This window comes from Hippoglossus stenolepis, chromosome 1 (genome assembly GCF_022539355.2).
Source record: "Hippoglossus stenolepis isolate QCI-W04-F060 chromosome 1, HSTE1.2, whole genome shotgun sequence".
NCBI lineage: Eukaryota > Metazoa > Chordata > Actinopteri > Pleuronectiformes > Pleuronectidae > Hippoglossus > Hippoglossus stenolepis.
The window spans coordinates 30,187,342-30,209,113 of record NC_061483.1 but is presented as its reverse complement, the minus strand read 5'-3'; the positions used below and the strand labels follow the sequence as shown (position 1 = coordinate 30,209,113).

General features: G+C 40.1%; 2 protein-coding genes and 1 pseudogene across 3 annotated transcripts in view; 1 reads left to right on the top strand and 2 right to left on the bottom strand.

Annotated features, from left to right (window-relative positions):
- The window catches only part of arnt2 (aryl-hydrocarbon receptor nuclear translocator 2), a 55,238-nt gene extending 51,709 nt beyond the window's left edge, over nucleotides 1-3,529 (bottom strand). The window contains exon 1 of one of the 2 annotated variants that reach the window (XM_047339351.1): nucleotides 3,208-3,529. In XM_047339351.1, coding sequence (XP_047195307.1) covers nucleotides 3,208-3,238 — 31 coding nt within the window. In that variant the 5' untranslated portion in view covers nucleotides 3,239-3,529. The remainder of the gene's footprint in view (nucleotides 1-3,207) is intronic. The other variant, XM_035152207.2, reaches the window with a different exon arrangement.
- Nucleotides 3,530-7,729: 4,200 nt separating this feature from the next.
- Nucleotides 7,730-12,187, bottom strand: LOC118105859 (tapasin). Its single transcript, XM_047339379.1, has 8 exons — nucleotides 11,979-12,187; nucleotides 11,074-11,259; nucleotides 10,610-10,861; nucleotides 10,174-10,527; nucleotides 9,468-9,785; nucleotides 9,089-9,190; nucleotides 8,344-8,372; nucleotides 7,730-8,237 (listed from the first exon to the last, which is right to left on the bottom strand). Exons 1-8 carry the CDS (start codon nucleotides 12,037-12,039, stop codon nucleotides 8,226-8,228), a joined length of 1,314 nt encoding a protein of 437 aa, XP_047195335.1. The 5' UTR covers nucleotides 12,040-12,187; the 3' UTR covers nucleotides 7,730-8,225.
- Nucleotides 12,188-12,930: 743 nt separating this feature from the next.
- Nucleotides 12,931-20,144, top strand: LOC118105867 (annotated as a pseudogene).
- The last annotated feature ends 1,628 nt before the right edge of the window (nucleotides 20,145-21,772 follow it).

The window sequence follows — 21,772 nt, the reverse complement described above, 5'->3', positions numbered from 1 at the left end:
TGTACATGTACATAGTTCAGGCGTCGGAATCTGTGTTGTGATTCAGTCTGGTTGGTAACGGCTGTGTAGGAACTGTATTTTGGGACCCAAACCTAATGATGATGCTAAAGCTGTAGCATGGAGCACCAGAGCCAACATTCCTCCAGCTGCCTATAACCGCTTTCAAGTTTTCTTTTATGTGACATGTAGTCGTTCACAGGTCTGGTTTTAACTCTGTCATATATACATTATTCAAACAGCCAAGCGCTAAAAAGCCCTGAGGTCAAATGCATTAATACGCTGGTTGGCAGAGCACGGTGAATGTTGCGTACTTTCTCCTTTTCAATCACCGCTCTCCCTCAAACAAGGTTATTCTCTTTCCTTCTTTCTCTTCTTCCCTACACCATCACGTTCCCTAACCACCAGCTCTATCGTACAGCTTCGGGACATTGATCATTCAAAAAGGACAATTAATACTCCAAAAGGAATACACACACGCTCTCACTAGTTTCTTCATGATTCCTAAATACTTAACCAACTACATGCAAACTAACAGAACTGGCTGCAAAATTAGAAGGACATCACAGCTCCGTATTTACCTGTTTTAACAATTATTGAGCTTTCGATATAAACCTCTCTTCCTCTTTTTTCGTCTATTTAGTATTTTATTAGTTTTTTTGCTGCCGACTACACAGCCCAGGTACAATAATATCAAATCATTCCAAGCAAATTATAATTTTAATTTGGTATTGATGCATGTTGGTCAATTAAATAAAATATTTAGTACAGAAATACCAAAACATTTCAGAGTCTTAGTAGAAAATATTAGAAAAAGACCATCACAATTTCCCATAGCATATGTTTAAATGTCATGCTTTGTCTAAAAGGTTCTCAGTTTACTGTGATATAAAAGAGACAAGTCCAACAAAACCCCAGCAAGAATCAGAGTATGTTTTGTATTTTTGGATGGAATTAATTATTCAAGGCAAGATTTTCTGTTGACTGAAAAATAGCATTAAAAAAAATATATACTCAAATTAAAATCAGGAAGTATCTGATCAAACAATAAGCAAGAAAAAGAATCCGACCATGCATTTTCTGCTGGCTTTTAGTACTTCTAGTTATCTATACAATCTGCAGTTTTCTCTGTTTGTTCATGAACCTGAATTATCTTTATCCGCTCTAAACACGCAATTCTCATTAAATCATTTCACTCGTCATGTTTCACGTGCTCTTACACCAATTGGATCTGGGCGACAGCCAGCTGGAGATAATCCTGCAGTGACGTAGCGTTCCCACTACCCACTGGTATCTGGTCTGAGGTCAACCCACCTGACCATACTGCCGTTCCAGGGGAAACATTAAGTCTGATCACAGATCAGCGAGCTAACTTTGTCCTCCTCTGGCTACAGCAGCAACAGCAGCAGCATTAGGCATGACTTAATTCTAACTGGGTGTCATCACCGGTTAGAGGAGTTGCACGTAGCTCTCACTGCACGCTTCCACTAAAGATCTGAGTGGGTTATATTACACTACAAAAAGAATTACATGCCCAGGATAACAATTAAGGCAATAAGTTTGTCCTTGGCCTAGAAAGGTTTGGTGCTGCTTCCAAGAGATATTAGACTGTCATCTGCAAAGACTGACAGACCCCCTTATCTTTAAACAAGAGAGAAAGGAAGGGTTTTGTTTTTTCATCTTCTGCTATCTGTTCTCATCTGTTCATTGTTCATTCAAACAACACCTCATCTCAACAATCTGTATGCAGCCAAGGTGCTAATAACCAGCGAATTCTTTATTTATATTCCCTTTTAATTTCCATTGCCAATGAAGCGGCACAGCGCGTGAGGTAGAGTATGGTTGACCTGTTTTCATACAGAGGTCTCGGGAACTCAGGGACTCTTTCCTCTGCACAAGAGTAATTACTTTGCCACTCTTTCCCAATTTGGACTGATCCTTTTGGCAAAACACTAACTTATACCATCGATGATAATGCTGAATAATAAGTTTAAGGCATGCTCGCAGACAGTGACATACGAGGAACATTTTGTACAATTACTGAATTCAAATGTAATTTGTTTATTGTATTGCCTTGGCAGTTCGTATTTAAATGGTTAACTATATTTTCTGAATATATAGTGATTATGAAGCTCATTAATCAAACTAATGATAGAAAGATAGTTACAAAATATATGATTGACATGTTTTACTGTAGTTACGCTGTCTAATCTGGAGGCAAGAGGCATAAAAAAGTACATAAATGTCATCACCGTTAAGCAAAATCACCACCAGCATCCACACCACGCCAGACTCTATTCAAACATGTATCAATTTACACTCTCTTTGTTCACCAGGGAACCCACACAGCACACAGAGCTCCGAATATGATTTGGTTCATAATAAATAGTAATGCAAGTAAATCGGCATAAACTGTGAAGCACCAAGGGCTAATGATTTCAATCCAGTCCAAACTAAGAATAACTGCTTCACACAATTGAACGGCTCCCCTCGAGGTGAAGGACTCAGTCTACAGCAGGAGCATGGAATCGGAAAGTTTGGTTGATTTAAACACTCGTTGTTTGAGTGACAGTGGCTGGAATGCCGAATTGGAAAATTACTTTGACGGAATAGTTACATGTTTGTTTTGTTACATCCAGACAACACCTCAAGCCAGTGGAATGAGACAAATCACAGTGGTTGATTTTTTCCAATGCACTTTGGCGTTCGGCTCTGTCCCTGAAGTCATCCAGTGTTGAGCCGTTTCTATGAAATGAGGAATCAACAGGCGATGAAGATGTTCGGACAGTCTTCTTCACTGCAGGACAACAGACGTGTCCGGGGTAACACGTCACATATTGAGGGCGATGCGGAGAGGCAGCGATATGCTAAATAACCTTTTGTATCAGAGAGTGGGGGAAGCAACGCGTTAGCCTAGCTTCGCACAGAATAACAGGGGCACACACACCACAGCAAAGGAGCACAGACGCATGTAGAAACAAAACCAGCAGGTCGTTTGGACACTGGGCCTCAAGAGCCGTGGAGAACAGCCGTGTTGTCAGCGGTTCAGTGGGGGAAGGGGGATGGATGCTTGAGCCAGGCTCCGGCGGCCTGTCGCCGCTTTAGCCCTCGACAGCAGCGGTCTAAACAAAACCCTGCTTCCTTACTCCCCCCTCGATTCTAGTCAAATGTGCTGCCTCTTCTGCACCGACACACCGGACAGCGACTTACCGGACGGGTTGACCGCGGCGGGAGTTGCCATGTTGCCTCTCCGGAGGAAGAAAATAGCAGAACGGCAGCGATGGAGATGACGCACAATACTGGTGGAGAGCCCCCGTGAGAGAGCGTCTAAAGTCCGCGGGATTGGCACGCGAGGCTCGGTCCGACCGCCTCACATCCGCTAACGCACTGTGAAAAATGAGCAGGATTCAAAAACACAGCGATATCCCGTTTCTGTGTGGAAAACACACACATGCACACACGCATAACAATGTATGTTTATGGAGATTTTCCCCCGGACCAGACTTAATAAAATGCAAGATGTCTGAATGGTAGCACCGCGAGATTTTAGGACTGCTTGAATAAATTAATGTTACACAGTGCGACTGGTGCTGTTATGGCGATAATGAAGGGCTGTGGCGCTTTGAGCGTAATGGCCCACGGGGCTAAAAGTTTACCTGCCTGGTTGTTAGGGGGAAGATTTACCTTTTGAATACTTTTTATAAAAAGCGGAGGACCACCTGGTTTCCCCCCCATGATGAACCACTGGAGCTGTGTGGACCAGGGCAGTAGCCATAATAGCCAATGGGGGGGTGGGCACGTCAAATTGTCCCCCCCAAATAAACTGAATTGTAAACTGGCTAAATAAGAATAATACAACTTTTATGCTGTGACTACAAGCAAAAAAGATGACTGGAGAGGAGAGAGGAGAGAGGAGAAAAGAGAGGATAGATGACTGGAGAGGAGAGAGGAGAAAAGAGAGGATAGATGACTGGAGAGGAGAGAGGAGAAAAGAGAGGATAGATGACTGGAGAGGAGAGAGGAGAGGCGAAGAGACTGGAGAGGAGGTTAGTGTAGGATCAATCAAAACCAATTTGCTAAACCTTTTGCTATTATAACTGTACTTGTCTTCATAGATCTATAGCAATGCATATATCTCTGTTCATTGTTAAAAAAATAATACACTAAAATATTAAACATTGTGGGCCCTAAAATGTTTGCTGTCTTATGTCTGAAGTCTAATGTATACATGCAAATTTAAAGATATTTATGTATATTTTATATAATTTTATATACTTATGTAATTGTATTTTATTTTATAAAATATAAAAAAAATGAATATATAAAGTTGTATAAAATACACATAAACATGTTTATATTGTACACATTAGACCGAAAATACAGTATTAAACATTGTTTTAATTAACAGAATACATACAAATTCATCTCATGTGTTAATAATAACTTGAGATTTTGGTCCCCCTAATGTTCATTTCATGACAAAGGCCTTGGTGTGGACCCACACAGCTCAGTTCATCTCACAAGACCCAGTGTTCATATCAGACTATAGCCCACCTGTTCTATAAGATGTAGATAGGTTACACTTTACAATGACTGTACATAACAGTATGAGTTATAAATGGTGGTAGTCCATTAAAAAATGTTTGTTTGTTCATTAGTAAATTGTCTATTAACCATCAATATAGGAATTACAATTCACAAACCAGGTGGTTTATGAGAAACTAGTACCATAGTTTGCCAGAATGTTACACTGATACAGTAGCATTTTAATTGTAATAAAAAAATGTGTTAATTTCTCAATGTTGGCTTGTTCCAGAATATATCCTTACTAGAATATATTTAAGAAATCCGATCATGTGTAATCTACTGTATTATAAACTATATAGTATATACACAGATGGATGGACGGACGGACTGACTGACTTCATTGACCTCGAGGGAAATTTAGGATTATATCGATTAAAGGAAAGACACTGTGGGCAAAAACAGTTTTTTTTAGGGGAGTAAAAATAAGGTAGTGAATATAAATGTCTGATAACAATAATGACAATTTAAAGAAACTAAAAAATGCTTTGTATTTAAACATTAACATAATACAAAATTAAAGTGTCCGTATAATTTTTCTAAAAATATCAGATTTTTATCCAAATTTAAATTATGACTGAAAATTATTTTAACTAATAATGATGCAAAAATTCTTATATACATGTTTTTATTTGAAAATGGTAGAGCTTATGAGGAACTGAACAACAAGAAGAGCTGTTTTTGTGCCTTAAACTGCACAAATTATGCAGGTATACCTGGGCCCTCGAAGAGCAATGTCACCAAGGCTAATGCCCTACCTCACATAGTTAAAGAAAGTGAAAATAAATCCTGGATCAGCTCTCTTAATCAAATATGTTCCAAAATGAATGGGTTCTTCTTTAGACCATACCCTACCCTTCCACCAAGTTTTGGAGGATAAATTATTCATTAACCCAAGAGCTGCCTGTTAGCTTAGAGAGCAGAGGTAAGTTTTCCAGTTCCAGTTATGTGCTCGTTTCATGAGGGCTCTGGATGGTTTAACACCGGAGCTGCAGGAATAAACAGTAGTTTTACTGTAAGACAGTTCACACAGTGTTTGTCAAAGGATATGTAAGTTTAGTTTGGAAATATACAGCTGATAGACGAGCAAATCTGATCACTGCATAAAGATGTGTCATTGTTATGCTTGTAATTTTTCAGAAAAAAAACTCATATAGGCGTCTCTCCGTGACCCTGTGTGACTGATCAATAATAATGATTAAATCCTGCACTGATGCAGTTTCTCTGGAGTGAAGCACTGCCTGTTTATATTGCAGTTATCTCCAGTGTAAGTTTCTGCTTTAATGTAACACAGGTCTACTACCATTAGATGTCTTTATCCAAAAGCAACTTGTCACTGAGGGACAACTCTGAAGCGTCTTATATGTACATTTGAGGATAGAGTAGGATTTTTATGCAGGCTCCTAACTTGCAGGCGAACTGCAGTGTTCATATTTTTTTACACTAGCCTTTGCTGTCAGCTGATGTAAGTGGACAGACACTTAATTTCTCTCTGTAGAGCTAACTCTGTGTTTAGCCTCTGTCAAAGGTGGCAGGTGGTTAAAAAAAGACAAATAATTTATTTCTAATCAGTAATTTCACAAGTTTCAAGCTATTATGACATTGTGGACATGTTTTTTCTACCACAGTGCTGCAATTAGTTGTAAAACAGGAGACCTGTCTCCTGGGTCCCTTGAAAGGAGCTATACAAATGTTAGTTATTGTTATTGTTATTGTTGTTATTATTATTTTGATTACTGTCCATTTGAATAAGCATGTGAGCCCATTTGGTAATGACATCCACAGAAGTGGTAACACTGTAATAGTGTGCATTTTCTAAGGGTCATGTACTAATTAAATGTAGGCACGAAGAAAACACGACCATGTAGAACAAGGAAGTAACATTTTAGAGAAGCTGTTCCCAACCTTTCTCATATCTGTAATTAAAGAGTTAATATGGGAGAACAGTCACTCATTATATTACAGCCCATTATCAGTATTGTGTAGTATAAGATGTATGTTGTAGTCTTACTAATTAACAAAAGTTGTTGTGATGAGTCTGAGATATAAAAGAGGGAGGTCAATTACACCCACAGAGCAGGGATTTATTCAAGTCATATTTTTGTCTTCTCTACTTGACTTTATGAGTTGGAACAAGAACAAGTAAATGGTCTGTATTTATATAGCTTTTCTAGTCTTGATGACCACTCAAAGCACTTTACAGTACAGTTTGCCATTCACCCATTCATACAGTGCATCTATTAGTAGCACTTTTTTGTTCTATGAGGGGCAATTCAGGGTTCAGCATCTTGCACAAGGACACTTCGGCATGCAGATGTGGAAGACTGGGGATCAAACTTCTGTTTGGAGGACGAACGCTCTACCACTCAGCCATTTTCATTCAGCGCTGCAGCAGCTCATAATCAGTGGTATGGAGTTGAAAAAAGCAAAAAAAGATTTCTATTGTCAAGTCAATATATAAAGCTTCTGCTGCTAAAAGTGTTGGTCACTAAAACAAAGCTCCCAAATTTTTGACAAATAACATGAAAAGCTCTCTTGTCATGCATATCTGCAAGTCTTATGTTTGCCAAAGAATAAAACATACAGGCTGTGAATTCAGAGCTTTTCTACCAGGATCCTCTAAAATGTTACTGTTAGTGCATCAGGACAGTCATCACCACAGCAGCCTCACACAGAGACACAGAGCCACGGTGCTCTGGTTCCTCCTGAGAAGGAAAGGTTAGGTAAGGTTTTTTATCTGTTTAAAAAACAGCTTTGACAATATTAAATGATTGCATGAAAAGATTAGAATCAAATTTCATTCATGATTATATCAAATTTAGACTTAAGGCTGTACAATTCAAAGACGTGTATAAAGCTATAGATTAATCTAAAATACAACGAAAATTGTTTAAACATCAACTCACATAGTAATTATATATATAGAAAAGCCTTTCTATAATGATACAAGTATATTCTGAGTTCAGGTTTTAATCTAATTCTGTACAAAACTGTACAAGATGGCGTACGTTCACTACGCCGTTTTATTCTGAAAAGGACAACGGAAGTCACATTGTCTCATAATACTGGATAACGGTCCCCTTGTTTTTTTAAAGTACCGGTCACAATAGTTATAATAATAATGTTCCATATATTTTAGTCATGAATGTACATGAAGCATTTTTATTTTTATACAATGTACAAATTGTGCACTGTTTTATTTGCACAATGTGGTGCACAAGTGTTTTCCTTCTCAGTGGTGATCATTGTTGTACAGGGAGCATCATTACACATATTTGTTGTTCTATTTCCAGTGTTTGTAAAATGATCCAGTATCCAACAATATGTCACTTTACAGGAGAATAATACAACAGGATTTTTTAGATGAGCAGAAACCCCGTTCCTTTCAAACGTACCTGATTCCTGCCTGTTATTACTTTTGCACAAAAATATAGAATATGAAAATAGTTAAAACAGAATTAAATAAAGCTCAAAAAGGCGTCCAGCAAGATCTGTAGAAAAAAACAACTCTCTAAAAACAAATGTTCACACAGATTTATCGCTAAACTCGACATAATTGTCTGAAAGAAAAAGGAAACAATCACTCCAGAGTTTTCAAAGCAGACGGTTGGTGTTGGCTCAGTGTCACACCTCAGTCGACTTCTTTACTTCTCTTTCTGTAAGAGGGCAATGTGGAAAGTTATTATGGAGCGGTGAGCATCACAGAGCAGCTCCACAAAAATACAATACAATCTTATTATTATTGGTGTTTGAAATAGTTACCTTTTCCACTTTATCTGCCACATCAGTGCCTGTATACAGTGAAATAAACAACAGACAGATAAAAAGACAACAATTAAAAACATATTGACATATCTCACACTTTAAAAAAAAGTATATTTTGTTTTATTAAATTGTATTAATATTAATGCAGTGTCCGTTCTAAACCTGTCTATTTGGCCTGTTATGATTTCTCTGAAACTGTAAAAATGACCTGCAGTAATTGAGCCGCAGGAAATAAAGATCTGCTGCAGGACTCAGTCCACAGAAGCTGGAGTAAAGACCTGCTGCTGCTGCTCAAAGAGCTGTTCACCTGTTTATTTAAAGTTCAGAGAAGTTCGACTCCATGTGCAGAACCTGAACTGCAGAATCAGTGTTCGTTGGCCTGAACCTGTTGTTGTCATGATCGACAACGTCACTTTTGTTGATGCGTCTCAGAAGCTGCTGCTACAAAGCGCTGGTCGCCTGTTTAGTGAAAGTTTATTAACATCGAAGGTATAAAATTGCTCCAAACACTTAACAGGACCTTCAACAATTCACATGAAAAGCTGATAAGATGAACGGTTCTCGAGATATGCAAAACACCGACAGACAGAGATGTCTGGAATTAGTAGATAGATGGTAAGAGAGTATCAAGCCTTTTGCAGCTTGAAACCACTAAATGGTTCAGATCATTCACATGAATAATATTATTATTGTCAGTTTAGAAATAATGTTTCTGTTCAATTGCTGTTGTTTTATTTGATACCTGAGCTGGAAAAGGTCCAGGAGACAAACTTGATGAGACCGTAGAGCACGAGCGCCACACCAACCATCGCCATCGAGTCCTCAATAGACGGAGAACCGAATCCTGTAAAAGAGAAGAAGACACAATTCAAGCCTTAATGGATTCTCTCATATCAGATTTGCTTCTTTATTCTCAATCAGGATGAAAATTATTCATTTAATCTTTAACATTTCACATGTAGCAAACGAGTTAAAACGATCCCCCATAAAAAGCTATTTTTCTCAAGGATGAAATGAAAAGGGTGAACATCAGTTTTACCTCAACATTACTTTGACTCTTTGCTTTTATTTCATACTTTACCCGTATCTTATATTAACAAAACCAAATTCTTCCACATTACCGATGACACTGAGGGACGTGCTGGCCCGTCGTGTGCCTCCAGGGTGGACGGCCACACAGGTGAGCTCCCCCCCCGTGCCCAGGTTAGAGGTGTCGAGCTCCAGCCGGGTGCTCTGGTCGTAGGTGCCATCCCACGCCTGCCTGTGGCCCGTTACGCTGGCTGATTCCAGAGGTCTGGACTTCCCATCTGCGCCTTTAAACTCCCAGCTCAGCTCCAGGGAGACCGGGGCGAAGCCGGACGCTTCACACTGGACAACCAAAGTCTGTCCGGGAACAGCGAGAGGAAGAGGGGAGGGGTGGATGGAGAGGGATGGAGGTTCTGAAAACAAAAAAGAGAAAGTTCATCCTTTTACTCTTGTTCCCAATGAAATCACGTTTATTACAGAGCTGGTGCTAATTCTATAACTTGTGTATTTCAGTGTGGTTTGAAAGCGAATGCTGTGCAATCTGTGACAATTTCCAGGCACCCAGCGTACGGGGGTTCGATAGAGCTGCGTTTTCATGCATGTGAGTATAGACGGAGATTAATACTGATTGAAAGCCAAAATGTTCGAGTGGACAGAGATGATTCTTCCCGGACTCAAACCACATCCTTCCACCAAATTTACTGAAAATCTGTTCCGTTGTTTTTGTGCGATCTTGTTTACAAAAAAATAAATAAAAAAATAACAAGGAACAGAGCATGAGCACATAATCTTTTCCCTCACCTACAATCTCAAGCTCCACCGCCACCTGACCCTGAAGGTACGGCAGATGCACGATGCAAATATACGTCCCGGTGGCCACTTCCTCCTGCAGGATCAGGGATGCATTTCCTTTCTGGTGCAAACCCTCAAAGTCCAGTGTGGCCCCTTCCTCCTGGGTGTCAGCCACACGGTCTGTCTTGCCGTCGTAAGCCAGAACCAGTCGTCCTTTGCCACTGAACTGGTAACGCCACTCGACGGCGAAACCCGACCCGGACAGAGGCGAGGAAGGATCTACCCAGAAACCACAGTCCAGCAGCACTGGCTTCCCGAGCCGGGCCTGTATTGAGACGGTTTTACTGCTGACACTCAGGATCACTGAGGAAACAGACAGTGAGGAGGTAGAGATTCAAACTACCACATACGACTCAGGTATGATACACATTTTCCTCAGTGTTACCATTTGGCTCTTTGGTTGCCGTGGGAGCCCGCATGATGCTGGAAATGACCAGCTGTTTGTTGAGCCCCAGTAGCGCAGCCGAGAACCAATCAGCTTGCAGGTACACGGGGCTGAAGCCAGTGACTGTGAGAGGAGCAACCCATTTGAGTTTGGAGAGCTGATGCAGGAAGGGGCTGATCTCACACTGGGCCTTCTGCAGCGAGCCTCTGGTGGGGGGGCTGAGGGACTGGTGGCAGAGCGTGGCAGCCGGGTCTGAGGACAGAGTCAGAAAGTTAACGTGTATCCATGGACTGTAGTTAAAGACGGAAGACGCGTCTCCACTTTCTCCAAACATCCAGAAATGAAGCCAAAACATCCTGAATACGAACGCTGCCATCTTGTGCACTTGGAGCCAGAGACTGCGTAGTAGATATCGGGGGACGAGCCGCGGCAGCAAGGTCCCGTCAGTCTCATTCTGAGCTCACCTGTAATAAAGAAGACTCTGTCCGGGTTGATGTCGGAGGGAATCTGTTCTGACGCTGCATCTCGGCTGTTTGCGTCTGTCCTGATATGAAGCAGAGACTTTTCCTGGGTCGTCGCTCCTCTACGACTCACATGGTCCTGTACTAACCAGCACTCCACCGCCGGACACCTGCTGCTGCTGCTGCAGGCTTCAGACAATTTAACAAGAACATGACAGAGAAATAAGATAAATAAAGTGTTAAACATGAGTTTAACAAGATTACACAATACTGATATTATAGCCCGTATTAATGTGTAATCAGTGGTGGAGATACTCCATCAGTCCCCCTGTATTTACCAGTGAAACACAGAATTAACCTGCTATAGTTACATTCACTAATAAGTCTGTTGCAGTTTCAGTGTCATAGGAAATGAAAAATTTCTATTATTATTATTATTATTATTATTTTATTATTTGTTTTTTAGTTCACTCTGCACTTTCGTTTTCTAGCTTGGTGTAATAACATTTTCCACCACGAGAGGGCGGGGTGCACAACGCCACTGCACGCTTCAAACCAAACTCCATTCAGAAATATACTAAAAGTTTAAAGAAGTGAACTCACATGGGCCAAATAAATTAAATAAGATATTTGACAAAGTAACTGTGTCTTTATGCTAAATTCGGCTCAGATATGACTCACTCACGTTTTACTGTATTACTATAAACTGAAAGTACAAGTTGTTTGTGTACAGTATATCCTTCCTCATGTGTTAAAAAAAGACTGAGGGTGACAAATACAAATTAACATTAGGAATCACATTTTTATTGAGGGACGGTTAGTTATTGGATTACATGCCAGATGGAGAGTTGATCTCTACATGAATGTGTGTTTCCTGTTTCTAAAATGACACAGAAAGGTAAACCTACCTTGGATGCAGCAGGTGACAGTGAGCAGGCAGAGTTTATAAATGGTAGAAAAGTCGGTCATGGTGTTTGTTTCCCTTCTGCTGACAGATTCTTCTCCGAGCTGCTGATAACACTCAGACTCTAGTGTGTAGAGATCAGTGGTTTTCCCCTCAAGTCCATTTTCATTTTAGTTTCACTTTCACCGACACACAGTCTGTCAAGTCAGCCACGAAAAACAATGCATGTTCCGGTTGCGATTTCATAATAAAACCGAATAAAAAGCGTGTGTTACAGTGAATGTACAGTGGCCCCGAAGTACACAACACAACATCATCAAGATCCATAAATTATTCTCTGAGAATCAAAATGTTCAACAAAAAACTAGATGTAATGAGTCACCATTGCTGCATCAAAAAGTTCACAGCCCATGTTTACATATACTTTTAACATGCAAATATTCTGTATGAGATTATTGCATCATATATTTTCCTTTATACGATGCAGTGTCTTGTCATTTTTAAGTGAATGTCCACACTTTATTTGTGTGTGTGTGTGTGTGTGTGTGTGTGTGTGTGTGTGTGTGTGTGTGTGTGTGTGTGTGTGTGTGTGTGTGTGTGTGTGTGTGTAACTGGAAATTGAAGTAGTTTTCACTTCACATTAAATACTCTGCAGTAGAAAATATTACTTTCTAATATTAAACATTTGAGTCGTTAGATTGAATCCATTTTTAAGACGTAGCAGAATATTCAAAGTAAAGAGAGTCTGGACTCTGGAGCAGACGTTTTATCTATGAATGTGTTTTTGTGTTTGTTTACCTCACAACAGCTGAAGTTGTCTTGAATGTGCTTCATGTCTTCTTGACTCTGAGTGATTTATAAAACAGTCTGAAAACTAAAGTCATGACTTGAACTGTTTCTTGCAGGGATTCACTCTCTGAAGTTTTTCTCACTGGGTCCTCTCAAGTCCAAAACCTTCCAGAGTTTGTGCTGTTGGTTTGGTTGATGACGTTCAGATAGGTCAATATGACAGCAACACAAAGAAAGCAGAACCCAAACAGGACTGGATGTTAAAGGCAACTGATTCACAGTTCTGGGAGAGGAACACTCAGAATGCTTTGGGTCACCAGCAGTTCTTCAGAGCCAGCATTGAAACCTTAAAGGAACGCTTCAACCAAACTGGAGGTTTGTTTACATTTCACTCTCTAATAATAACACAACACACACACATACACACAACACTCTCACACACATAAACACGCACCCACAATCACACACACACACAATTACACTCACACACCAAAACACAATCACACGCACGCTGACACAAACGCACTCACACATTAACACGCACTCACACATTAACACACACACACCCGCACACACACTCACAGTCACACACACACACAATCACACGCACACACATAAACACACACACACACAATCACACACGCCCACAATCACACAAAAACGCATGCGTGCACACACACTCGCACACATATACACACACGCATACAATCTCACTCACACACATAAACACACTCACACACAATTATATACACACACACACAATCACACATAAGCACACACACACACAGACTGTGAGAGTGTGTGTGTGTGTCTCTGTGTGTGTGTGTGTGTGTGTGTGTGTGTGTGTGTGTGTGTGTGTGTGTGTGTGTGTGTGTGTGTGTGTGTGTGTGTGTGTGTGTGTGTGTGTGTGTGTGTGTGTGTGTGTGTGTGTGTGTGTGTGTGGTGAAGATGTGATAATAACAGCTCAGATCTCTGTCTCTCTCTCAGGTCTTCACATTTACCAGCAGATGTCTGGATGTGAATGGGACGATGAGACTGGAGAAGTTAATGGTTTTAATCAGTATGGTTATGATGGAGAAGACGTCAACACCAAAGAGTGTCATCAGCAAACTGAAGTGGGATCAGGATAAAGCTCATCTCGCATATCTTAAGTACTTCTACACCCAGGAGTGTCCTTCCATTCTGAAGAAGTTCCTGGAGCAGGGGAGGAGCTCTCTGCTGAGAACAGGTGACATCACAGAACCTCCATCACCTTCCTCTTTCTTTCTCTGTGGCAGCGAACGAGAGCAAATACACAGAAGCTGGGACTCAGTCTGCTCACTGTCTATTATCATCGCTCTGTCTCCCTCTCCTTCTCCTTCTCTCTCTCTCTCTCTCTCTCTCTCTCTCTCTCTCTCTCTCTCTCTCTGCTCTTTTCATGCCTCCGCTCTGGTGACACCTAGTGGCCGCAGGCATCATGCTCTCGGGTCGTCCGTCCCATTGCTCTGAACACGATATCTCCAGAATGCTTTGAAGGAATTTCCTAAAATGTGGTGCAAACATTCACTTTGACTCAAGGGTTAACTCACTTGATTTTAGTAGCCAAAGGTCAAAGGTCAAGGTCACTGTGGCCTCAAACAATAGGTTTTTCTTGAATGTGATATCTTAACATCAGCTTGAAGGAAATTCTTCAAATTTAATACTAACATTCACTTTGACTCACAAATGATCTGAATACATTTTGGTGGACAAAGGTCAAAAGGTCAAGGTCATGGTAGCCACACAAAGTATGTTTATGTTTTTTTGATCATTATATCATAAGATCAGCTTCAGATTTGGTACAAACTTTCACATGGACTCAAAGATTGATTAGTTATTGATTAGATTTGCACTCACTTTGCACTTTAACAAAAAATACCAACATTAATCAGAAGTTATCAGGACCTGTCCACTACAGGAAGTTTACTTCATAAATACTTTGATATAAAACCTGTCAATAAATATGATATTACTTTTACGTCATATCGTCCACCCCAGTGTCTTTGCATCACTTCAGCCTCTGTCTCTCACTCACATCTCAGTTTGTTCACTTGTCTCGTATATTAACAGACATGACTAATGCAAAATAAATGGAATCAAACAGGAATGATGTTATTAGTTTGCAATACATTATAATAACCCATAAACTGTCTTTCTTTTTCCTCCCCAGAGCTTCCCAGGATTTCTCTCCTCCAGAAGTCTCCCTCCTCTCCAGTCAGCTGCCACGCTACAGGTTTCTTCCCCGACAGAGTCATGTTGTTCTGGAGGAAAGACGGGGAGGAGCTTCATGAGGACGTGGACCTCGGAGAGGTCCTCCCCAACCATGACGGGACCTTCCAGATGAGCGCTGACCTGAAGGTTTCATCCATCTCCCCTGAAGACTGGAGGAGGTACGACTGTGTGTTCCAGATCTCTGGTGTGAAGGAGGACATCGTCACCAAACTGGACAAAGACTCAGTCGAGTCCAACAGAGGTGAGACTTGAACCAGTGATGACGCTGAGAAACTCACATTTCATCTACAGTAACAGTCCTGCAGGTCATGTTGGCTGATGTGTAGCAGGAGAAGTTTTCTTTCATCAATGTATATGAATAAATTTAGATCAGTGTTAAACCAGTGCATGTGCCCCCCCTTCACCATCATGTGACCCTGAAAAATTAAGTTAGTTTTAATGTGTCTGCAACAGTGTCTGAGGATTTTATTACTATCATTATTATCATTGATCAATTAGATTTACACATTTATAAATGTTTAAATTGACTTGTATGATTGTATGATTTTATTCCATGAAGTGTTTCTGCAGGTCTCAACTAGAGCCAGACTGATTTATCATTGGTCAGATGTGAGCCTTTCACAGACATACTGGGATCAGGGTGGATGTTTGATATGAAAACTTTTATTCTACAGAATTAATGAAGCAGAAAAAACAAACAAATCTCTCGTTCTTTACCTCGAGTAACAACAGACATTTAGGGACATTTCTTCACACAGTTTATAACCATTTCAACCAGTGACTGTAAATAAAGATGGACGACATGACGGCTCCTCAGAAGTGAAGCCAAAGCGTCTCTGTCGCTGATTGATGCTATAAAAACAGGGTGAAATGTCATGATTGACAGCTCATGATTGACAGCTCATGATTGATAGAGCATGTGTATCGGCGGGACCTCGTTACCGTGGCTCCATTCCTCCGTTCACTACTGCACAGAGTCCAAAGGTGAAAGATGGCGGCGTTCGTATCCGGGATATTTTAGCTTCATTTCTGGAAAGTGGGAGGAAGTGGAGACGTGTTGTCTGTGTTTATTTCCATTAGTCTGATTTCAACATGTAAACATTATAGTCACTGTTAAGACTCGACTGCTGCTCTGTTGTAGAAGATGAGTCCATGAAATGATTTAGTTACTGGAAGTAAAGTTTAAGACAAACCAGCGTGAATAAGCACAGATACAGTCATTATGTACAGATGAAAACTGAAAGTAGAAACAACAGCAGGACAAACTCACACATTTAGTGTCTGTGTGTGTTTGTTGTGTCTCAGGACAGGATTGTGGTTCAGGGAGATTCTTATGTTTAACACTTTTTTATTGGTGTTATTTGGGTAATCAATACAATTATACAATTACACATCACAAATCTAATGGTTATACCCCTACCCACAATAAGACCCACCCACCCCAGCCAGCCTACCCATGCATCAAGTACATACATTAAGACAGAATCTAGAATGTATATATATATATATATATACACATATACAGAATATTGAATTATTACAATACAATTACATACAACAATGCTGCCAGACAAAGCAAAAAAAGAAAATAAATAAATTAAAAAAAGAAAAAGAAAAAGAAAAGGGGAGAGAGAGGGGAGGGGGGGTGGATGGTTGCCATCTAATCTTTTTCTTGTAGTGGGCTTTGTATGCTCTCATAGTACGACAAGAAAGGGGTCCAGGTTCTCTCAAAGCTCTGTATGGAACCTTTCAGAGTATATCTGATTTTCTCAGTTTCAAGAAAGACATGGCGTCTCTAATCCATCTGCTGAATGTGGGTGGTGTTTGTTCCTTCCATAAGAGTAGTATCAGACGTCTGGCAAGCAGAGGGTAAAGCTATGACAACATGGGCCCTGCCCTTAAGAGGACAGCTTCATCAGTAAAGCCAAAAATGGCACATAATGGGTTTGGAGGGATGACCACACCAAACATTTTAGAGTAAGCATGAAAGATGTCTGCCCAAAATGTTCTGAGGAAAGGGCAGGACCAGAACATATGTATGTGATCAGCTGGTTGACTTTTACAGTGGGGACTTCAGGGAGATTCTTGTCGTCCAACCTGCTTCATCTGTTCAGGTTGTGATGCTTTGTTTTTTTATTCCGCTCAACAGAGAAGCCCACCGACGTGACCACCATCATCATCATCGCTCTCGCTCTCGCTGTCGTCAGCGCTGTCATTGGACTCATCGTGTACAGGAGGAAGAAAGGTGAGAGACCAACACAGAAGCTTTGTCCAATATGTTTCTGGTGTTTTGATTTTAGACTTTCTAATTAATGCTCGTTCAGATCAAACCTCACGAAACAAACTTCAGTTCCTCACACACCAACATCTGTTTCAAGAGCTGCAGGGTTCACACAAAGTTTTCTAACTTCCCTCTGCACCATAGACTGTTTATAAAAAGCTCTGCACACAGCGTCCAGCACACAAACAATAAGAAGTGACAGTATGTTGTCGATCGTTTGAGGAGGGTCGCCACGAGAGAAAAACATGACACAATTCAGTTTGTGTTTTTACTGTAATAACTGAAATCATTTGTATTTTCTTTTTATTTCAGCCCAATGTCCCTCACCTGGTAAGTAAAACTTCTACTTCTATTCTGTTTTCTTTTTATACTAACATGCTTCATGAGGACATCACGTCACGTTTGCACAGCAGCTGAAAGTACTAACATGTCCAGTTTTATAAAACACCCCCAACACCTCTTTGGTCCACTTTGTACTGGTCCACACCGGCGACAGTCAGGGAGGCGTTATGTTTTCAGGCTGTTCATCCGTTCGTCCCCATCTTGTGAACACGATATCTCAGGAATGCCTCGAGGGAATTTCTTCAAATTTGCCACAAATGTTCACTCAGGCCTTGTCTACACTACTGCCCATATTTATTTCAATGGATATGAGGCTCCCCACAGAAACCTGACCCAGTGCAGGACTCTAGTAAACCCTCTGTAGATTAGATAGGGTTGATTTTGTGCTGAAGAGAGTTTTCAGGACTGTTCCCTGCAGTGTTGGTTGTTTGTAATAAAAGTGTCTGTTCAGAGGAGGATGGACTAACGATGTGTTTCTGACCTCACAGCTGGAACAGATCCAGGTGCCTCACATCTGCTGAGATCAGGTGAACAAGGTCCTAATTCTCCAAGGGAGACGTCCTCCTGAACACAGTGAGTTGCTTCATCTGTTCAACAAAACTGCCTCAAAGTGCAAAGTAACATATGTGTGATCATGTGTAAAACATGTTTTAATTAGAAATAAAACAATCTGCTGAGAGCAAGGCACAGATCAGAAACCTTCACATTAATAGGACAGATTAAATGTTGAATTAAAACTAAAATATCAGCAGTGACACAACAATTAAAATGTTAATAAACCCGATATTTAGGGCTTATCAATTTAAGATTAGTGTATTTTTTCTGAGTAAGCTTTAATTTCACTGAGAGAATCATGGAAATATTAGGTCTCAATACTGTAAATACATAAAATACGTGGCTTTGTGGAACTGAACATTTCATTTTTATTTCTTTTTTCTCTCTTCAGGTTTATGGACGAGAAGCAGTGTCACCACAGTCTCCCCCTTACGCTGGGAACTCATTGATTATTCATCACTCAAATCATAAACTGATATTCAGGGTCAGGCATTATCAGCTTCACACTTGACCTGTGTGTTGTTAAGGGCCCAAGGAAGTGCAGTGTTGAATCTGGTGTGATTTGGACAAGTGATGCAATCAATGTTAATAGAATTCAAATTCAGTCTGTCGCTGCTCAGATTACTGCAGGTCACTTTGACAGTTTCAGAAAGTTGTTCATCATCACTGTGGTGAATCTTCTTGATAATTCGACTCAGACACAAATCATCCAGGTAATGATTCAATTTCATTTTCCAGGAAATATATTGATTCATGATTTATACGAAGTAACATCAAATTACACACAAAGATGAGTTGTTGTCACACACGGATACACAACACGAGCGTCAGTACAAAATTAGTTTTCCAGTTGTGTAAATATTCCGATTTTATTTTATTTCTAATTTGGTCTGAACAAGAAATGAATTAATCCAGAGTTGCTTGTTTTTTTTGTTTGGTTATATTCATGCTTTGCTGTGTTCTTAACCTTTATTAGTTAATTTTAGTGGAGATAATAAAAGGGTTGGGGGATGTTTTAAGTATCTCATATGAAATGTTCTGTTAATATTTCCTGTTACTTTTTAGGGACAAGGGACATTTCTGTTTTAGCCTTGTTAACATTTACACTACAAAAATGAAAAGGTTCGAACAGCGCAAAATTACTGAACTTATCTTTCGTAAGTTTAAAAACTTCACATTTTCTCAAAGCTGCGAGTTCTAGTGTCCCTGCTCGTCAGGGTCCAGAGGATTCAAGCAGTTTATTCCACATGCAGACGTGAAGTTGATCACCCTGAGCAGTGACGTTCTCCATATGAACATTTGAATACATTGATATCGTCTTGTTGACCACTCAGACACTTCACCGTACTCACTCAGTCACATTCACTCACTCATACAGTGTTTTTTCTGTCACACGTCAATCACACACATTGTCCACGAAGCTGTCAGGGGTAGTTTTAGCATTCTGATTCTTGCTTATGGACACTTGGGCATGCAGACTAGAGTAGCTGGGGATCGAACCTGTACTCCTCTGGTTAGTGGACGATCCGGTCTACCTCCTGAGCCACAGCCGCCGAAATATGCAGCTGCAGAACCAGAATTTCTGTCGTGTATTCAACCTAAACACTCACCTTTATGACGTTAGGTCACGTTTCCCCTGATGAGACATGAGACGTGTCATATCACAAACGTACCATTTTGTGTTTTGCCAACATAACTTCAGCAACTTTACAAAGTTAACTTAGTAAAGTTAGTTGAAGCAAATACGTTTACAAATCCATTAAATATTCTCTGTTGATTATATTTAGAAATCGCAGTAACACAATTTCCAGTTTTCATTTTTACAGTGTAGAAACTGAACGTTGACGCTCAACTTCTCTTCTTGTGTTGGTTTTTATAGATAAATGTTACATTAAGCTGCTTTGCTGTTTCATTCCTTTTGTACTTCTGTTTTTAATAAAGTCTCTGATCTTCTCTGGGATTTCTGCCTCTTTGTGATTCAACGTGTAGAAAAGTTCAACACATCTGTGAAAGTTCAAATGTTCATTATTGTCCCAGAGAATAAACTAATGTGGATTTGACCTGTAAGAGCAGCAAGGAAAAAGCTATTTGGTCAAACCTGTGACTCTCAACAGGAAAATGACAAAGACATTTTACACATGACACGAAAAATTGTCAAATCTGGACCAAAACAGTTTTGCTGATTGTTCATACAGCTGATAACCACAAGTCATAACCATGAATGATCCTGTGGGTGTTAACCTTTGGTCTTTATTCTACACAAACACATCGTCACGAGCAGATCTTTACTATCACTTTTCTTTTCACCCAGTTTTAAGTTACATAGAGGCTGATCCTAATTTGCCATTGGCTCAGAGGATGTCCCCGCCTCACAGTTTGTCTTCGTCTCCCCTGGTTTTCGTCTCTTTTCTCCAGAGTCCGTCTCTCTGTGGAGAAAAGAGCTCATCTACCTTCAGTCCAGCAAAGAGGAATACACCACCGCTCACCATGTTCACTGTACTGTCCCTGCTTCTACTGACAGGAGCACACAGCGTGACGGCACGTGAGTTAAAGTCCACGTTTCTACTTTATTTTATTGTATTTGGTCGATTTGAAGTGAAAGGAAAAATGCTCCATGTTTTGAAAAGACACTAAAATGATTTCAGGTCTATTGTAATTGTGGTGTTGTTCAATGTTACTCACAACAGTTGATTGACATGTAGGTCTAGCCAATAGGAAGCCCCTATGTTGGTATGTTGTGGACCAATAGGATGAGGCAGTGAATGTGTGGGGCGGGGTCAGACACGGAAGTGGGTACCCGAATAAAGATGTCAACGTTAGTACACAGTCTGTCTCACGCGCATTATTAAGCAACCCCGACAGTAATGTTTGATGTTTGGTTCCTTCGTTGCAGATTTGAGAAGTTTAATAACGTTTCAAAGACATGATTTAAAAGTTCATGTTAGTGAATGTCATTGATCTCATGTAAGAAGGAAAGCTTATATTCTATTTCTGAAAAGATCAACTGAACAGGGACTTTTCTTTCTTTGGATCCTGACCGTTATTTGATTTCTTACTCTGGTCAGAACCATTAAGATCGACACGGTCCGAGCTGGTTCTGGACAAAATGACGCAGCGATTCTGAAGCGAAAGAGTCCAACAGACTCCGATGAATCAAGAAACAGTGAAAAACGAAGCAACGTTTAAACTCAGCGATAAAACAGAGTTTGTTGTCTTGTGCACATTATGAACTTTATTATTTCAGACTTAGTTATTCATGATGTGTCTCATGTTTCATGTTGGTTTATAAAAAGTTGTGAAGAAATAACAGGTTCAGTCTGTTGATATGAATCAAATATGTCAAATATGTCAAATATTTTCTGAGTCTAAACATTTAAAAAAAAGTCAAGCCCTTCCTGTAACAATGTCCCACTTTGTTTTGTTCACTGGGTCCAGTATAAATGTATATGTGTATATATGGATAAATATATATTGATATATAAAGAGAGAGAAACCAACTATTTAAGGACTTTAAGAATAAAAGTCTCAGAGTAACTGGAAATTGAAGTAGTTTTCACTTCACATAAATACTCTGCAGTAGA